At 46.9% G+C, this 19,173-nt stretch overlaps 1 protein-coding gene across 12 annotated transcripts in view; it reads left to right on the forward strand.

Annotated features, from left to right (window-relative positions):
* Positions 1–19,173, forward strand: part of SPTAN1 (spectrin alpha, non-erythrocytic 1) — a 58,686-nt gene that overhangs the window by 26,686 nt on the left and 12,827 nt on the right. For 3 of the 12 annotated variants that reach the window (XM_077850913.1, XM_077850916.1, XM_077850919.1), the window contains exons 22-41: positions 135–283; positions 1,338–1,397; positions 2,497–2,695; positions 3,879–3,983; positions 4,418–4,441; positions 5,170–5,205; positions 6,871–6,918; positions 7,878–7,969; positions 8,253–8,397; positions 8,503–8,684; positions 10,643–10,742; positions 10,917–11,114; positions 11,211–11,357; positions 12,482–12,585; positions 12,679–12,841; positions 13,218–13,232; positions 14,860–14,991; positions 15,396–15,533; positions 16,506–16,610; positions 18,803–19,011. In XM_077850913.1, coding sequence (XP_077707039.1) covers positions 135–283; positions 1,338–1,397; positions 2,497–2,695; positions 3,879–3,983; positions 4,418–4,441; positions 5,170–5,205; positions 6,871–6,918; positions 7,878–7,969; positions 8,253–8,397; positions 8,503–8,684; positions 10,643–10,742; positions 10,917–11,114; positions 11,211–11,357; positions 12,482–12,585; positions 12,679–12,841; positions 13,218–13,232; positions 14,860–14,991; positions 15,396–15,533; positions 16,506–16,610; positions 18,803–19,011 — 2,351 coding nt within the window. The remainder of the gene's footprint in view (positions 1–134; positions 284–1,337; positions 1,398–2,496; positions 2,696–3,878; positions 3,984–4,417; positions 4,442–5,169; positions 5,206–6,870; positions 6,919–7,877; positions 7,970–8,252; positions 8,398–8,502; positions 8,685–10,642; positions 10,743–10,916; positions 11,115–11,210; positions 11,358–12,481; positions 12,586–12,678; positions 12,842–13,217; positions 13,233–14,859; positions 14,992–15,395; positions 15,534–16,505; positions 16,611–18,802; positions 19,012–19,173) is intronic. The other 9 variants (XM_077850914.1, XM_077850918.1, XM_077850920.1 and 6 more) reach the window with 3 other exon arrangements.

Genomic DNA, 19,173 nt, shown 5'->3' on the forward strand with positions numbered 1-19,173 from the left:
AAAGTGACCTTGACGCTGTCACGAGATTCTCCTAATAGGGCCAAAGCTCTCATGTATGTGTGCACACGCACAGGCCTCCTTGGTTTCTCTCTTTCTAGGGAACTCGTGTTTCAGTTGTCCCTTTGTCTTCTCAGGACTGGTGGAAGGTGGAAGTGAACGACCGTCAGGGTTTCGTGCCAGCCGCGTATGTGAAGAAGCTGGACCCTGCCCAGTCTGCTTCCCGAGAGAACCTTCTGGAGGAGCAGGGCAGCATTGCTGTGCGGCAGGAGCAGATTGACCACCAGTAAGGGCCATGCTGGTGACCACAAAGGTCGAGGTGTCTCTCGGGGCTTACTTCACATCCCACGTAGGCCAAGCTTTAGGCAGTGTCCAGAGGCTTCAGAGCAACTGTTCTGGTGCCCGTGTGAACTCAGAACACCCTCTTCCAGACACTTTCCCCAAGTCCTTTTTAACCCATGGTGTTTCATTTGGACCTAAAACTCTGGATTAATACCTTTATTTTCCTTATTTTGTTGTTCTACTAAAGTGAGTTTCTTTTCTTCAGCATTTTCTAGACATCACTCTCTGAACCATTGTCCTTCAGTTGGGGGAGATGCTCTGGGATTGATTTTTAGAGGTTCCACACCCCTACAGCTCTGCCCTTTTTAGAGGACTATTGGGAGAGTGGCTCTCTCCTGCTTTCTGCTCTGAGATGGAGGTTATTTTTTATGAAATGGCTTTGTCCTCTGTCCCCTACCTAGCTAAGCTCCTGTATTGACCTGTGTCCCTCCTGTAGGATGTCTTGCTCTGCTAATGAGCTCAAAAGTTTTGGACACTTGAAAAAACACTCAAAAGATATGTTCTCATTAGACCTTAGTGTAATGGAACTTTTGTGACCCTGGCGATCCCTGAAAAGATCAGTTATTTGTCCACTTACAAATCTTTTGTGTTACTGCTGAGACAGGAGAGTGCTTTGTGCCTGGCTCGTAACTGGGGGAGCAAAGCAGGTGGCCCGGTATGTGGCTGGAAGGGCATACTAGCTCTCGGGGTAGGCCTTTCCTTCCCTGGCCTTGCTCTGCAAAGTTACCAGAGTCACCTGTACAAAGAAAATTGCCTGCCTTAAGCCTGGCAGACTTTTCAGGAAAACAATAGTGAACTAACTACTCTAACTTACTTTCCTGGCTGTTTCTTTACTGATTTCCTTCATGGCCCGGCCTGCTTCTGAGAGCTTTTCAAGGACTCCTCAGTTGCCCCCACTTGAAGCATCCAGCCTCCTGTTGGCCTCGGAGCTGCACTCTTCTTCCTATGGATTAATCCCACTAATTTGTGCATGCTTTTGCTGTGCCCCCCCCGTGCAGGACGCGCATAACTAAGGAGGCCGGCAGTGTGTCTCTGCGTATGAAACAGGTGGAGGAACTGTGAGTAGGCGGGCGGCCTTGCCAAGTGCCCATGTCGGTTCTCCCTCTGCCACTTCTATTGAGAGCACTTGTTCATCCAGAAAGACGAGGTGGGGGAGGGGGCGGGGACTGTGCTGCTGTGCAGCTGGCTTCCCTCACCAGGGAAGAGGTGTCGGTGTTGCTGTGTCAGTCAATGGCCACTTATCTCTTCCACGCACAGCTGTGTGTTCAGAATGTTGTTGGTTCCCCTTCTGTTGGCTTTGGTGGTGGGCCAGCCACTCTTAGTCCCCAACTGATGGCCGGGTCCCTGGCGTTCCTTGGTAGGAAGGAAATGAAATTCCTCCCTTTCAAATGCTTTGAGTCTTGATACCTTGTTGCTGTCTTTATTTCATTCTGAGAAGCTTAGATTTGATGGTGATGGATTTTCTTTAACCTTTAACTTTTACTAAGTTTGTCATGTTCACATCTCCAAAGATAGTAAGTAGTTCAGCATTCTGTATTTTAGTTCCTGAGAGCACAAAAATTCTTTGATTGTTCTTAAGAAATCTTCCAACTAATGAAGTGGTGCAGATACTCTGTACTCGACCTGATTTTCCTTCTGAAGTTGCCAAAACTCTCTGAGAAATAAATATCACTTCCCTACCGTTCAGGGAGGCTAATGTCCTGGACGAGGCTACTGTATAGTTGGGTATGCCTTCCCCTACCACCCAGGTCGGCTCAGAGAGTTCTGAGAGCGGAGGAGGAATTCTGTATGCCTTGTACCCAGCACACTCATTTCGTCTCTCAGCTGTGCTCGCATGAACCCCCATGCTAGACGCTTGGTTCCAGTCATTTGTGGTTGTGATGTTCTCAGAGCAAAACTGGCCCGGGGATGAGTGTGCCTGGCTGTCTAAGCCACCTAGTGGTGAACAGTAAGCGTGTACTTCTCCTCGGGGCTGTAGTGCTGGCCTGTAGGAGCTTCATCTTCATCTGTGTTCTGACACCTTGTCGCCTGGGCACCGTCATTACACATTCATGGGATCCACATCTCAGAGACACCAGTGGTTTGCCCTTAGGTTAGCACCTGTAGGAAGCTAACTGCCTGCCTGCCCCCTCTTGTCACCCTCTTCAATGACTTCAGGTATCACTCTCTGCTGGAGCTGGGCGAGAAGCGCAAGGGCATGTTGGAGAAGAGCTGTAAGCGGTTCATGTTGTTCCGTGAGGCGAACGAGCTGCAGCAGTGGATCAACGAGAAGGAGGCAGCTCTGACCAGCGAGGAGGTGGGCGCTGACCTGGAGCAGGTCGAAGTGCTGCAGAAGAAGTTCGATGACTTTCAGAAGGTACGGGAGGGAGGTCTTGGTCTGAGCTGGAAAATCATCCAAAGACTTGGTTCTCTGGACTTGTGACTGTGCTTTACTAGAACAAATATGGTACAGATTGTGTTCCATCCGCTGGGTGGCCATTTCTCAATGACTTGAATTGGAACTTTGATCAGTTTGGCTCCAAGGAAATAGATGCCGTTGGAAGAACTTTTTTGTTGGAAGAACTTTTTTGAACTTAAAATACAAAAATAGGTAAAGGTATTTTTTTTAATTGGGGTAAAGTTGGCATACACTTCGCCATTTTAATTTTTTTTAAAAGATTTATTTGATAGCACAAGTGGGGAGCGGCAGGCAGAAGGAGAGGAGAACCAGGCTCCCCACTGAGCAGGGAGCCTGATGTGGGGCTCAATCCCAATCATGACCTGAGCTGAAGGCAGACACTTAACTGACTAAGCCACCAGGCACCCACCAGTTAACCGTTTTAAAGTGTGTGGTTTGGAAGCATTCAGCACAGCATGGTGCTGCGCATCTCTGTCTGGATCTGATACATTTCCTATGTCACAAGGAAGCTGCATACCTGCTAGTCCTTCCCCAGGACTCCCGGCCCTTGGCAGCATGAGATCGGCTTTTGTCCTGGACTAATGTATTCTGGACATTTCATATAAACGGAATCCTATATTAATGTAACTTTTTACCACTGACTGCTTTCATGGAACATAACATTATTCCCAGTTCATTCTTACCCTGGTGGTTTTCAGGACTCCATGACGTTTTATGGCCGAATAGAATTCCATTGCATGCATAAACCACATCTTGTTTATCATTCCTACTTTAAGAGGTTTATAACCGTTAATATGGGTGGTGGGCTATTTCTTCCACAGGGGCTGGCATTAGAATTTCAGAATTTTAAAAACCTTTCTCCAAAGAAAGATGAAAGCAAATTTTCATTCCAACAGAGTAATGGTTTATGAACTGTTGTTAATTAAGCAAGTTTGGGACAGACTGACTCCAATGCCCTGTTATTTTTTTTACTTCCTTGATAGTGACAGTCAGGAGTTCTTGATTTAGGTGACTGCTGAGGAATAGATAAACTAGTTCATAGGATACCTGTTGGACAGGATTTATTGGTTCAAAGCATCTGTTTGCCCACCTTCTTTGAATTATTCTTGGAGTCTTAGTTATTATGGGCTTTGCTTTAAAGGATCTGAAGGCCAATGAGTCACGGCTGAAAGACATTAACAAGGTGGCTGAAGACCTGGAGTCTGAAGGTCTGATGGCTGAGGAGGTGCAGGCAGTACAGCAGCAGGCGAGTATCTGGATTTTACACTGAAGCTGTGTGACTGGCAGAAAGGAACTTGGTTCCTTCCTGTGTCCTTGCTAGCCCAATATGCCATGTCCTGTAGCATGGGGTTGGGGGTGGGGGCTGGGTGTGGTCAAGTCCTCTCCATCTCCATTTTGTTTACCTTCCTATATCAGGGGAAAGAAGCTCCTGTCTTCTCTATATGTCCATTTAATATTGTGAAAGTTAGTTACTGTTTATATGGCCCTTAATTAATAGTAAACTCACCCGTTTCTTAAATAAATAAAAGGTTTTTCATATAAACACTTGGTCTGTTAGACTCTTGAAAAGTTCTCCTGGCCCGTGGTCTCTCTTTTTGTAATTCTGTCTCTGGGTTTGACACTAATGAGTGTCACTTTGAGTGGTTCTAATAATGAAACTTGTTCCCTCTCTCCTCATAGGAGGTGTATGGCATGATGCCCAGGGTAAGTCTGTGCGGAACTTGAATGTGAGGAGAAGTAGGTGTTGGGAAAAATATAAGTCACGAGCCTATTAAGGATTTCTCTTCCCAAACCTTGAGATATAAAAAAAACCTGTGGAAAAGAATTAGCAGAAATTGGTTTCTATTTGCCATTCTCCAAAAGATTAAAAAAAAAAAAAAAAAAAAAAAGGTGTCCTCTCTTCTGTTTTCTAGAACTTTTTCCACGGCTGTTTTTTTTTTTTTTTTAATTGTATTTATTCATAGAGACAGAGAGAGAGGGGCAGAGACACAGACAGAGGGAGAAACAGGCATCATACGGAGAGCTTGACGTGGGACTCGATCAAGGGTCTCCAGGATCACGCCCTGGGCTGCAGGCGGCGCTAAACCACTGCGCCACCGGAGCTGCCCTCCACAGCTGTTTGTTTTATTATCCTTTTCCAAGAATCCTATGAGTAGAACAGAGACAAAAATTGGTGATTTTCTTACCAAATTTCCTCATTCTCTTCATTTTTTGTCCACTCCATAAACTAGAGTTTTCCTGTCCTGATCGTTGGCTTCATTTCCCTCAGGTGGCCTTGTGGTGTGCTCTGAGCCAGCAGATATGGATTCCAGAGGGGATGCCACTCTGATGGATGGCTCTGGGGATGCAGCCTTGGACAGGAGAGGGTGGGGCGGGGGCTGTGTTGTTTTGAACTGCACAGCTCCCTAATCTCTGCCTCTTCCTTTGAATAGGATGACACGGATTCCAAGACTGCATCCCCTTGGAAGGTAGGAACTCCTTTGCCAATACTGTTTCCAAAGATTTTCAGGAATAGAAATATTTCATGTGTTTTTCTGATGTGTCTGTTCTGACTGTAGAGGCTTGTTGGGAGTCTTTGGTCATTTCTGGAGTTGTTTGGGCTGGTTTCTTTCTTTGACCCTGGCATTACATTCTTTGACTCTGTCACATGTTAAAATATGATTCTTAATATAGAGAAGTAAGGTGTTCACATGCAAATGCTGAGAATGAGTTTGATTAGATGGCATGATACCCACGTCACTGCCAGAATGAACCTTGCACAGGTGGCCTTGTGTAGTTAGGTGTGGTCCACCCATGGAATTGCAGTCCCGGAGGATAGAACAGGAAGAAAATGACCTCTGCCTAGACACTTCCCCAGTGGCCTAAGAAATGTTTCCTCAAAGATACCAGATCATGCAGAGAGATATAGAAAGAGGAACAAAAAGAAATGTACCTACTACAGCAGACACTATTCCAGACAGACACAGGGAGGGTGCTTGACTAGAGTCCTTTGCTTCTGGCCTCACCCTTCCTTGGCCCTCATTATTCTGCTCATTAAAGAGGCTTCTCATTGGGGGGAGCATGCCTTTTCCCCTTGATTCAGCTTTCTCCCTTCTTCTCAATCTTAATTGGTCTTATATGGCAACTTATGATCATTGGTGGCTTGAGTGGGCAACATCCTTACTTCTCTAACCTCCTGGTGGAGTTTTTCTGGTAACAAATGTCTTTTTAGAAGTGTATTTCAAATGGCTTCATAAATGCCAGTGTCACGAAATTAATAAGTATATAGATTGGGTTTGGTTTTTGAACCCTGTACGCACCCATACCGGTAGAAAATGTCACTTGGGCGTGTCACAGGAGCATCTGATGAGCCTGATTTCCCTGCATCTCAGCAGGACCCTTGCTTTTTCTAACATATTTGAAGATTTACAGGTATTGCAATGTGGGGTTTCTTTTGGATAAAACTGAACAGGCTCTGCAATCCCAAGAGATGTCTGATTTGTGCATTGATGAGAAGAAAGCTAATTCACTGGTCTTTGTGTCGGTTTATTTTCCCCCTCATCTGGTGAGGCTGTTGCCCTTAGTTCAAGGGGGACACTGTTAAAGAGAAGAGCAGGCTGGTAGCTAAAAAAGAGATAAGTTCCTGGTATTTTTGTTCAAACAGTCTCAGCTGCCAGCATTTGTTAAATTGAGTATTTTCTGGACTGTTCTATAGTATGAATAGGAAGAAGACACTAATATTTAGTGTCCAGCCAGCTGGGTTTGGGGTGGTGGGGTTTAAGATTTTATTTTTAAGTAATCTCTACACCCAACATGGGGCTCGAACATATAACTCTGAGATCAAGAGTCATGTGCTTCACCAATGAAACCAGCCGGGTGCTCCCCACAGCCCGCTGTTTTAATTGTGGTTGTCACTACTCTCTCTTGACTCTTCACCGAGTGAACTTAATTAAATTGTACACTTGGGTGTTTCTCGCCTTTCCCCTGGTGGTTGATCTTTTATTCGTGGCTCTGCTCAGAATTTTGACAGTGTCCCTCTAAGATAATTTTGGTTGACAATTGGGACCAAATGAATGGCACTTGCTTCTCAGAATTGTCTTTTAATTGGCAGACACTTGATTAGTGTTGCTCTTCTGCTTCCCTCCCCTACATAGTCTGCTCGTCTGATGGTTCATACCGTGGCCACCTTTAATTCCATCAAGGTAAGAAACTGTGGCCAGTTTCCCTCACGGTTTTCCTTCTCCTGACTCTATAGCCGAGCTCTTGTCCTGAGTAGTCACATGAGCTGTTGCACTTGTCACTCTCCTGGGGCCAATGGTATCCTGGGGAAAATGTCAGCTCTACTCTTGTAGAAGGGTGGTGAGAGGTTGGCTTTCCTGGTCAGGAACTCAGCAAGTCTTAGCAGTAAAGTTAGCCTTCCCTTTAGTTCTAGTGGGATCGGGAGCTGCACAAAGTGTAAGGTCCAGAAGACAGGGAATGCCTCTCTTGCCTCCTTACAGGAGAGGTTTGGCTTCTTTCTGGTCCCCATGGCATTTTGTCTCCTTGAGCACCAGGCCCTCCTTGGCCTACCATGGTCTTGGGTGCAGCTGGGCTCAGGGCTCTGGGGTAGTAGACTCTGGGATTTTTCCACCTAGTAGTTATTTTGTTTTGTTTTGGTTTAAGATTTTATCCATTTATTTGAGAGACCCAGCACGGGAGAGAGAGAGAGGAAGAAGGAAAGTCAGACTCCCTACTGAGCAGAGAGTCCGACCCTGGCCAGTCCCAGGACCCTGAGATCTGGACCTGAGCCAAAGTCAGACGCCTCCACATAGTAGTTATTTACGAAGCAGTTGCCCTGTGGAGGGCACCAAGCTAGGAGTTGAGAGTGAGGATAGGTCGGTTGCATGTGTCTGCAGCATCCGAGGTGATTCCAGGTAGGTATTCATGGAGCGTTCACACCATCAGATGTGGCTAACTTTGGCGAGGTTCTTATCTTCTGGATCTCTGCTGTAGTGTCTGTACTAATTTGTTCAGCTGGAAAGGCTGGAGACAGGAAATTGTGCTCTCCAGTCTTTCCTTGCAAGCTGAGCACCAGCCCTTTGGTCCTTTGCCCCTTGTTGGGAGTCTGGCATGGGTGTGGTGGAAGAGGGATGCGGCCCAGCTGACTGCTGTCTTCCTGCAGGAGCTGAACGAGCGTTGGCGGTCCCTGCAGCAGCTGGCCGAGGAGCGGAGCCAGCTCTTGGGCAGCGCCCATGAAGTACAGAGGTTCCACAGGTAAGGAGGAGCACGGGGCTGGAGAGGGGGTGACCTTGGCAGTCCCTAGATTTGCTGACTCAGATCTGGTTGATATTTGTGCTCTGGCAGCCGGGACCATATCTGTCATGGGGTAGATTGCTCAGTAAAGAGTGAGTGAATGTGTGTTCTTTTACTTGTTGGAGCTTTTAGTAGTAGCCACTGACAAATGTACAAGTGCCAGCTAAATATTTTTGTTGTGCTTACCCTATGTTCAGGGTAGCTGTGCTCAGCAGTCGCTAACCGCCTATGTGTCTCCCTTCAGAGATGCCGATGAAACCAAAGAGTGGATTGAGGAGAAGAATCAGGCCCTAAACACAGACAACTATGGCCACGATCTGGCCAGCGTACAAGCTCTGCAGCGCAAGCACGAGGGCTTTGAGAGGGACCTCGCGGCTCTTGGTGACAAGGTGAGAGGTGATAGTGCCATCGGCGTTTTGGCCCTGGGGCAGAGAATCTTCCACTTGGCAGAGCACAGCTCCCTTACTCGCTGTCTCGCCGCCTTGCTCCTGTAGGTCAACTCCCTGGGGGAAACAGCCGAGCGCCTGATCCAGTCCCACCCGGAGTCGGCCGAGGACCTGCAGGAAAAGTGCACGGAGTTGGACCAGGCGTGGAGCAGCCTGGGGAAGCGCGCAGACCAGCGCAAGGCCAAGCTGGGTGATTCCCACGACCTGCAACGCTTCCTTAGTGATTTCCGGTATGAAACCCAGAGGCCTTTGCATGGTCGTTCACATCCATTACCTATGGCCACTGTGAAATCCCCAGCTACCAAATGTCAGCTAGTCAAAAATAAATCTGCTCTTCCCTGTCCATGGATGGGCGTGCATGTGTCCATCATCTCCCCCGTTTCCTGCCAGATGGCATTCAGTTTCTTCCTTAGGCATATCTCTCACTCATTAGAGCTGTACCTTAGTCTCTTTCACAAACTTACTGTAGTTAGAGACATTTCATTGCTGTAGAAAAATAGGATGAAACCATGAATACAGTGACAACCTTCACCCGCAGTCACCAGTTGGCTTTACCTCCAAGGATACACTTCTTTGTTGCTAACCCACCTGTCAGTCTGTTGCAGATAGTTGGTCCTCTACCTAAATACTTGGGCCTGTGCCTCCTTGTGCCAGGCATTTCTGTCCTCCACCCTCACATCCAAGACCAACGCAACAGTATTATATCCAGCTCCCATTGAGTTTCTTCCAATTGTCTTAAGATTGTGTTCAGTAGCCCAGGTTTTTGGTCCAGGATCCAATTAAGAATTCCTATTGCAGAAGTAACGTTGTCTCCTTAATATATAGAACAGTACCACTCCATCCTCTGTGTATTGTCTTTTACAGCATTGACAGTTTTCAACAGCCCAGGCCAGGTTTCTGGCGGAATGTCCCATGACCTAGGACCTCAGTCTTTTTTTTAAGGCTGCATAGCACTTCACTAGTGGGTGATTTAGAACTTGGTACCCAGGGCACCCATTCAGGACAGTGTTTCTTTGCAGCACACTTTTGTGCTAACAAAGGATCCACGTGTGTGTGTGTGTGTGTGTGTGTGTGTGTGAGAGAGAGAGAGAGAGAGAGAGAGAGAGAGAGGAGGGGCGGGGGGCGGGGGAGATCCTGGCATTTCCTCTGTAGGATAAGACTAGGCAAGTGATGTGCTTCACCTTCCCAGGCCTCTAGTAGGAGTTTTTCGTGGGGTTTTGTTCTTTTGTTTTTGTTTTCGTTTTTTGAGGTGAAGGTCAAATAACATAATCGTTACGTAATTTAAAGTATGTAATTCATCTGTAATTAGAACGTTTGCAGTGTTAATTACAGAAAGGTGGTAGTTGTGTAACTTTTCACCACCACAGAAAAACACCCTGCAACCCATGTGAAGTCACTGCCCATTCCCCTCTCCTCATCAAGTCTGCCTTCGGTCTCTGGATTTGCCTGTTCCGGGTATATTTTATCAAAAGCAGCATAGGGCCTGCGACCTTACACACTGATTTTTATACCCTTATGTGCAGACGTCAGTAAGAGGCTGGGGTCAGCGCATACAGAGGCCTGGGACAGCTGCAGGCACAGGGAAGAGTGATTTCATCTGAAGTTCTGGAAAACTTAACCACGGTTGTTTGTGTTAGAACCTACTGTTCTGTAGGGTCAGAAGACCTTAGTTACAAACCTAGTTCGTTGTCTTCTGAGGAACGTTTGGTTTTTGTTGTTTTTAATTTTCTTAACCTCTCAATAAGATGAACAAGACGCGGGCAGCCCGGGTGGCTCAGCGGTTTAGCGCCGCCTTCAGCCCAGGGCCTGATCCTGGAGACCCGGGATCAAGTCCTGCATCAGGCTCCCTGCATGAAGCCGCCTCCTCCCTCTGCCTGTGTCTCTGCCTCTCTCTCTCTCCCCCTCTCTGTGTGTCTGTCATGAATAAATAAATAAAACCTTTAAAAAAGAAAAGGAACATTTAAGATGAACAAGACACTTTAAAATATTTTGCCCAGGGATGTAGATTATAACTAGCTAACCATTTAGTAGATTAACTAGTTAATGGATTAACTAATTGACCCTGTAGATTAGCTAGCTGACTCCAAATCATCTTTTGAGACCAGAACTGTGCAGTTCTCTTTTCCTGGACAGAAAGCCTACTTGCCAGGAAATGTAATAACTATTCCTTTGTGGGTCTGGTTGCCAGGGACCTCATGTCTTGGATCAATGGAATACGAGGGTTGGTGTCCTCAGACGAGTTAGCCAAGGATGTCACCGGAGCAGAAGCTTTGCTGGAACGGCACCAGGTGGGTAGACTGCCCGCTGAGCAGCAGAAGGGGAGTTGCACTGCTGTGCTGGGAAGACCTCATCCCCCATCACCATCCCGCTGTGGCCAGCACCACCCTTCGCTGCAAGTCAGTGGTTGACATGACAGTGGGCATTTAGTGCCAGTTACCTAACCCCTTCCCTCCTCTTGGCAGGAGCACCGGACAGAAATCGATGCCAGGGCTGGCACTTTCCAGGCCTTTGAGCAGTTTGGGCAGCAGCTGCTGGCTCATGGGCACTACGCCAGCCCAGAGGTCAAAGAGAAACTAGATATTCTAGATCGGGAGCGTGCGGGTCTGGAGAAGGCCTGGGCCCAGCGTAGGATGATGTTGGATCAGTGCCTTGAACTGCAGGTATGTGTGGAGGATGTCGCTTCCCGTTTGCCACAGGCTTTCTGATGAGTGTCATGGCCAGTGGCCCCATATTCCCACCTGCCTCCCTCTCTCTAGCTGTTTCATCGGGACTGTGAACAAGCTGAGAACTGGATGGCCGCCCGGGAGGCCTTTCTGAATACTGAGGACAAAGGAGACTCACTGGACAGCGTGGAGGCTCTGATCAAAAAACACGAGGATTTTGACAAAGCGATCAATGTCCAGGTGAGGCCCTTTTGCCATCAGGTCTCCATGTACATTGGGTCCAGATGGGTGGTACACTCTCTGGGCTGCTTCTCCTTTCTTTTTTTTTTTTTTGCTTCTCCTTTCTATCTCAGAAATGAGAATAAAAACTAGTCACTGACTTCACTCAGGGAGCTTTCGCTGCTCCCTAAAATGAAAATACTTGACATTGACCATGCAAAGGAAGAACGGCCACCTTCACCCCCATATCAAGTACCTGTGCGGACTAGGGAAAATGATATGGATATGAACACTTTTTAAATATTCTAGGTTCTGATACTTCTGAGTTTTAATAATGGAGATGCCACATGGCAAAAAATTATGGTCAAAGCAAGAACGTAAACATGTTGATAAGAAAAGACAGTGCAAGGATCCCTGGGTGGCTCAGTAGTTTAGCGCCTGCCTTCAGCCCAGGGCATGATCCTAGAGTCCAGGGATTGAGTCCCACATCAAGCTCCCTGCATGGAGCCTGCTTCTCCCTCTGCCTGTATCTCTGCCTCTTTCTCTGTGTCTCTCATGAATAAATAAAATCTTAAAAAAAAAAAGAAAGAGTGCATAAACACCAACAACTTAGGAAGATGGGAACCTTTTTGATTTATAACCCATTTTGTTGAAAATCTAATCTTCGGGACGCCTGGGTGGCTCAGTGGTTGAGTGTCTGCCTTTGGCTCAGGGGGTGATCCTGGAGTTCCGGGATCAAGTCCCACATTGTGCTCCCTGCATGAAGCCTGCTTCTCCCTCTGCCTGAGTTTCTGCCTCTCTGTGTGTCTCATGAATAAATAAATGAAATCTTTAAAAAAAGAAAAGAGAAAATCTAACCCCTTTTTCCCATTCAGCTTGATTTTGTGTATGATAACTCCTGGTGTCATAGCCCCTGTCCCCAGTGTGACCTGGAGTCTTCTTGAGTTAAACTCTACTCTCAGTGGTCGAAATCAAGCTTTCTTCTGGCCTTCTGCTCTCCCCCTTCTAAAGTGTCAGTGTATTCTGATCCCACCACCAGCTAGGTCCCAGGCACCCAGAATAACCACTCTCTTCACGAGACCTGTGGTCTGGGCAAGGCTGGGCTGACCTGCCCACCTTGGCCCCTCGCCTCTGTTTGCCAACAGGAGGAGAAGATTGCCGCCTTGCAGTCCTTTGCTGACCAACTTATTGCTGCCGGCCACTATGCCAAGGGTGACATCTGCAGTCGGCGCAATGAGGTTTTGGACAGGTGGGTGCTGCGTGTGCTCATGGCCCCAAGTGGGAGCCCAGCCCGTCTTGTTCTCAGGGAGGGTCACGTTCAGGTTTGGCTGCACTTTCTCAGGTGGCGACGCCTAAAAGCTCAGATGATTGAGAAGAGATCGAAGCTGGGAGAATCACAAACCCTCCAGCAGTTCAGCCGGGACGTGGATGAGATCGAGGCTTGGATCAGTGAGAAATTACAGACTGCGAGTGATGAGTCGTACAAAGACCCCACCAACATCCAGGTGAGCTGAACTGAGTGGCTGGCTGCTCATCTCTGAGGCGGCCTCGGTTATGGGGTAGGATTCGGTAAAGAAGGCATCTTTAAAGGGGGCTCTACCTAGTAGAAAACCGTTTCCTTGTGTCCATGTTGAAGCCGGTGAAAATTATTATAAGAAGCTGAACTTGTGGAAAAGTACCACTAAATGATCAGACATGAGAAAGTACTTTTCTCACTGGTCTTCGTGGAAGCCACGTCTGCCCTGAAAAGTCTAGAGCCCCCTCTATTAGCTCTCCCCATATGCTGAGCTTCCCAGGGGAAGAGTGAGCTGCTGTTTAATAGCTGATATGTGCATTCACCTCAGTGTACTGAACTCTTGTTATTTTAATTTATTTTTGTAGCTTTCCAAGCTGCTGGTAAGTTTCTAATTTTTTTAAAGAGTTTTAGTTAAATGCACTCCAGTGTTTGTGTTCTTCGCATAGATCTTGTTGTGGCCACATGCGGTCAGCTCGTGTCTCCTCATCCACGCTTCTCATTTCTAATGACCCATCACACTCCATTCAAGTGTCCCTGTGGGATTTGGCTTTCTCTGTCGTAATTAGCCTGCAGCCCTGCGCCCATTCCCCTTTCCCCATGTGTCACTTAGGCAAGTTCTGTACCATGTTTGATTTGGGGGCTGTAGTTAATTGCTGTCTTTCCAGAGGCGCTTCTTTTAAAAAATGGAAACAGTCGGCTTTTTCTGTGTGGACTTGCGCTCACAGTTCCTGGTGGCTGAGGACGGAGGGGTCTAGTGTGGCATGAGAGTTTTATGATGCACCCAGAGTGCCCAATCCAGAGATGATGGTCCCTGGAGAGGGACAGTTAAGTTGCCTCCGAGAAGCAGACGATCTGTTCCAAATCTGACGGGAACCAGGGTTAAGGAAAAAGGATGTCGTTACTCCAGGGGGAGTCAAGGGGACTTCTCAGTAAGAATGTAGCTCACAGATGGAAGAAATAAAGAAACAGAATAGGTGGGGTTTGAACCAAAGAGTGATCAGAGCAAGAAACAGAAGAGGGGAATTGGACTTAGCTCAGGATACTTGGATATTTGAGACCTGTCTTGGGCTCCAGTGGGGGGAGCCCAGAAGGAGGACTCTCGATGTGAGCATCACACTCCTCAAGCCGAGCGGCTCCATCCTTTGACAGCTGCTGCCCCTGAAATGAAACATTTGATGCAGAATCCTTCCCCAACCATACTGGTTTTTCTTTTTTTTTTTTTTTTCTTTTAGTTCTTTCTCCACCAAATAATACTTTCCCCCAAAACCCTGCCTTTCTCACCCAGAATTATGCCATATCTGTGTCCTTGCACCATGTCTTGTAGCGTTTCCCGTATCTCCTGTTTCTTTGTGGTTTCTTAAAATCCCCTTCAGCCCTAGTGTCAGGAGCCTGTCAATCTCGCAGGCCTGTCTTTTCCTAGCAAAAATAATTTCCTACCTGCAGTTAAGCTTGGATTTTGACAGTATCCATGAGTTTTGATTAACGACCGATACTAAATGAGAAGGTGGCCAAAGCCAAGGTCTGTGATAGCCGTAAAGTCTCCTCCCACCACAGAGGGTCAGCTTGCAGCTGCAGTGATCGATCTAGGCCTCCTATGATGAGTGAGCCAGATGGGTCGTATCTGTTAGATCTTCTGTCCATGGGGGAGAAGGTCGTGGATAGAAATTGATGTCCCAGTAGGTTAAACACTGCACTTGGGGGCTGGCATTTACCGTAGAATAGTAAAAAGTACGTAATTCTTGGGCTCCACTCCCAAGTAGCTAGTCCTGCCAATTGAAGAATTGACTCCGTTCACCTGCTCCTGAGCCAGTCTATCTTCATTCTCCCAGCGGACCAATCCCTAAAATACGTCATAAAGTCTGTGACTTCCTTCTATGAGCAGTGTTGACACTTGTCCCTGTTCTTTGAGTTTCCCATCACTTACCCTTCCTTCTGAGAGTCCCTCATTCCTAAAAAGAGGAAACCTCACAGGACCTGGTTTTGAAAGGTCATCTTTTGGAATTTTAGAGCAAACACCAGAAGCACCAGGCCTTTGAGGCGGAACTGCATGCCAATGCTGACCGGATCCGCGGGGTCATCGACACGGGCAACTCCCTCATCGAGCGTGGGGCCTGTGCTGGCAGTGAGGATGCTGTCAAGGTATGGTCAATGTAATGACGACTTTGACATACGGCCATAAGGATGTAAGCAGATTGGGACATCTGGGTGGTCAGTGGGTTAAGTGTTTGCCTTCAGCTCAGGTCCTGATCCTGGGGGCCCAGGATTGAGCTCCGCATCGGGCTCCCTGCTCAGTGGGGAGTCTGCTTCTCCCTCTTTCTCTGCCCTTTCCCCTGTTTGTGCTTTCTTACTCTCTGTCAAGTTAATGAATAAAACTTTTAAAAAACGTAAGCAGATTAGGAGACTTCTGCTTACATTACAGATGGGGAGTATTGGTGAGAACCATTCCCATGAGGCTTTTTGCTCTCACCATGAATCATCTGGCTTTAGGAGAAGGGGCTCTTCATGGATTTCACCATGTCTGATCACCCTCTTCTCTTCCCCAGGCCCGGCTGGCTGCCTTAGCTGACCAGTGGCAGTTCCTGGTGCAAAAGTCAGCCGAAAAGAGCCAGAAACTAAAAGAAGCCAACAAGCAGCAGAACTTCAACACTGGAATCAAGGACTTTGACTTCTGGCTTTCTGAGGTAATGGCAGGTTTTCCTTCCCACCATCAGAGGATTTCTGGTCCTTCGGGATAACAGGACAGTCAGCAAGCCCCAAACCATGAAAAAAATCAGGGCACCCCTGATGCCCCTTTTCACAGAAATCTTCCTTTCCGCAGAGGAGTCTAATGCTGTAAGAGGTCTATTTGTAGAGGGAATGGATGTTTTGAGAAGAGAGCATACAGATGGGGATTAGACTGTAGCTTCCTCCTCTCCATAGGGAAAGCAAATAGGAAACGATGATAGGGTCCGTGTGGCAGGCAGCTCTAATGAGTCTATGCCCAGATAGAAACCAAAACAGCAGTTAAGTCAAGAAACCATATTTAGTAGATTTAGTAGAAAATTCAGGAGTACAGAAAGCATAAAGAAACAAATTTTTAGAGACTACTATTAATATTTCTCTCCAGCCTACACATATTTCCATCAACAGTAGTGTAGCCGTATTTTTATAGAGCTGAGCTCAGAATGTAATTTTTCATTAGTCTGTATTGGGCGTATTATCCTAATTCTTCCTAAACCTTTGAATAGCTGCGTAAGTTCATCGTAGTCATGCCATGATTTAACCATTCCCATGTTGTTGGACATTCAGGTGTTCCCATCCCAGCTTTTTCATGGCACATCTGCACTGAACATCTTTATGTGTTAATCTTTGCCCCTGCTGCCAGTTCTTTCCTTGGGGGTTCCTCGGAGCCAGATTGCTGTGCAGTTTGTACCTCCGTGAAGGTGCTGGGACCTGCCTTGAGTTGTTTTAAGTCTGCATGTGATTGACAGGAAAGGAGGAGAGCTCAGGCCACGTGGGCTGATCCAGGCTGAGTCACTGTGATTGACAAGTTTGCAGCTAGCCAAAGACCCGGCCCAACAACCAGGCCTCCTGGATTTTCCAGAATACCAAATGTGCATCGTATACTCTATGCTCCACATGATGACCTTCTCCCTTTTCTGTTTCACTGCCAGGTGGAGGCCCTTCTGGCATCTGAGGACTACGGCAAAGACCTGGCTTCTGTGAACAACTTGCTGAAGAAACATCAACTGCTAGAGGCAGACATATCTGCCCATGAGGTGATCAGAGGGGGTGGCCAGGCCCTGCTTGGAACACAACTGTGCTTGACTCCTCAAGGGAACCTGCTGCATTTGGGGAAGGAGCGTGGTGTCCCACCCTTCCAGCCACGTTCTCAAACATAGTGGCCTCGGGGCCATTTTATAACCTGTGCTATTATTGAAGGTCCCTGAAGGAGTTTGTTTATGTGGGTTTCATCTATCAGTATTTACCATTATTTAAAAATCACATTTTAAAAGTTAAATTTTTAAAAGACAATCTCAAAGACTTTTTGTCATTCTCAAAATGACAAAATGATAGACATGGAGAACAGAACAGTGGTAGCCAGGAGTCAGGCACAGGGCTGGGTGGTGGGGCAGTGTGCAGCCAAGAAGGGATAGACAAGTCCCTTTGTACTCGCAGAACAATGTGTCTTGATTTGGGTTATGTGAACCACACGTAGGGGAAAATTGTGTGGAACTACATACACCCACGCAGACCTGGATGGATGTGCATGAATTTGGTGAAATCTGTGTAAGGTCTGTAGATGCACTAGTGGCCATGTCCTGGTCTTGCTGGTGTGCTATGCAAGCTGCTATGGTGGGGAGAGGCTGGATGAAGGGCACACAGGAGCTGGACTATTTTTACAACTTCTTGTGAGTCTGTAATTATTTCAAATGAAAAATTAAGAATAAAACTGAAAAATTGTATTTACTGAAAGTAATAGTAAGCCCATTATAAATGAACAAAAGTAGCACTTTTTATGAACAATAGCTATATTTTTTCAAAACCAAAACAATACATAGTAAGAGTGGCATTGGCTGTATTTTGCAAATTTCTTTAACATCTAGCTTAATAAAATACAGCTGGATTCTCATAGCTGCTTCGGAATTTGGGCTGTGGGAGTGTGTCAGATGTGATGAAAACCCAGCCTCCCACAGGGAGTTAGAGAAGGGAGCAGTATTTTCATTCAGATAATCGTGGATACTCTGACACCAGACTCAGTGCATGGTAGTTGCTTAAAGGTTAGTTGCAAAGTGAACTCTGAGACTCTACCAGTTTTCTTACCATTTAATATTAAAATCTACTGGTCCATCTTAGACATGGATTTTTTTTCCCCCCACGCATGATGTTACAAAATCATTTGGAAAACATTGAATTATGTGGGACTTCTAAACATTAGCACCCTTTGTTATGTGTGAGCTCCCACATCACAGCCAGTCTCAACAGGAAAATCTTCATAAACTGAGCTGAGCAGCTGTCACCCCCATGGAAAACGCAGTTCCTTCCAGAAATCTGAATTTTTTTTTTTTTTTTTTTTTGCTTGAAAGTTCATGTTTTACCAGTAGCAACAGACTATCTTCCTGAAAGCGACAGGTTCACTTTATTCATTCTGAGCAAGTCATTGTCAGACATTGGAGTTTGAATGACCATAGTTTGTCTTCTCATTATTCTCTCAGTGAGGACAGCCTGTGAAAAAGCGGTGAGTTCAGCTCATGACACAGGCTTCTCGGGACTGTCCCTGAACTTGAGTATGCAGCAGAAGTGCTTTGTGCATCTCCCATTTTGCCACACAGGGTATTAACGTCAACATGTGCTTTAGGATGGATATTCAATAAAATTAACAACTTCTGCTTTTATAAGGATATCCTTTTTTTTTTAAATTTTTATTTATTTATGATAGTCACAGAGAGAGAGAGAGAGAAAGAGAGAGAGAGAGGGGCAGAGACACAGGCAGAGGGAGAAGCAGGCTCCATGCACCGGGAGCCCGACGTGGGATTCGATCCCGGGTCTCCAGGATCGTGCCCTGGGCCAAAGGCAGGCGCCAAACCACTGCACCACCCAGGGATCCCCTATAAGGATGTCCTTAAGCAAAAGAGCATTTTTACAGAGGGTGGGTGCCAGTGAATTAATCAGATTCCTGCTGGCATGATGTGCCACTGTCTTGAACTATGGCATCAGCACCCCCACCACAGATGTTGTACCACGGGCAGATGTCCCACACAATGAAAAAGGCAGACAAGATCTATGTGTCATGACAAAAATAATTTTGATCTCTCAGAACTCCAGGGATCCACATATTACACTTTGAGAGAACATCAGCACTTTGCAGATTCAACCTGTCAGTGAAGAATTCAAAGTTCATATTTGCAAGCAGATACTCAGGGAAGACCCAGGTTTCTCATCCCTCCTGTTGTGTCCCCTGCTGCCCCAGGATCGCCTGAAGGACCTGAATAGCCAAGCAGACAGCCTGATGACCAGCAGTGCCTTCGACACCTCCCAAGTGAAGGATAAGCGGGACACCATCAATGGTCGTTTCCAGAAGATCAAGAACATGGCGGCCTCCCGGCGAGCCAGGCTGAATGAATCCCATCGCCTACACCAGTTCTTCCGGGACATGGATGATGAGGAGTCCTGGATCAAGTATGTATCCTAGGGGCTCTGCATTCTGGGTCCTCTGGGATGCCTGTTGAACCTCTGATGGCAGGCACTGGCAGCCACAGGCTGAGTGGGAGTCCAGAGCCCCTGGCTGCTTGGCTGTGAGGTTTCGCTCTCTCCAAGACAGGGAAGTGTAGCAGAACCTGC

This window comes from Canis aureus, chromosome 16, assembly GCF_053574225.1.
Source record: "Canis aureus isolate CA01 chromosome 16, VMU_Caureus_v.1.0, whole genome shotgun sequence".
NCBI lineage: Eukaryota > Metazoa > Chordata > Mammalia > Carnivora > Canidae > Canis > Canis aureus.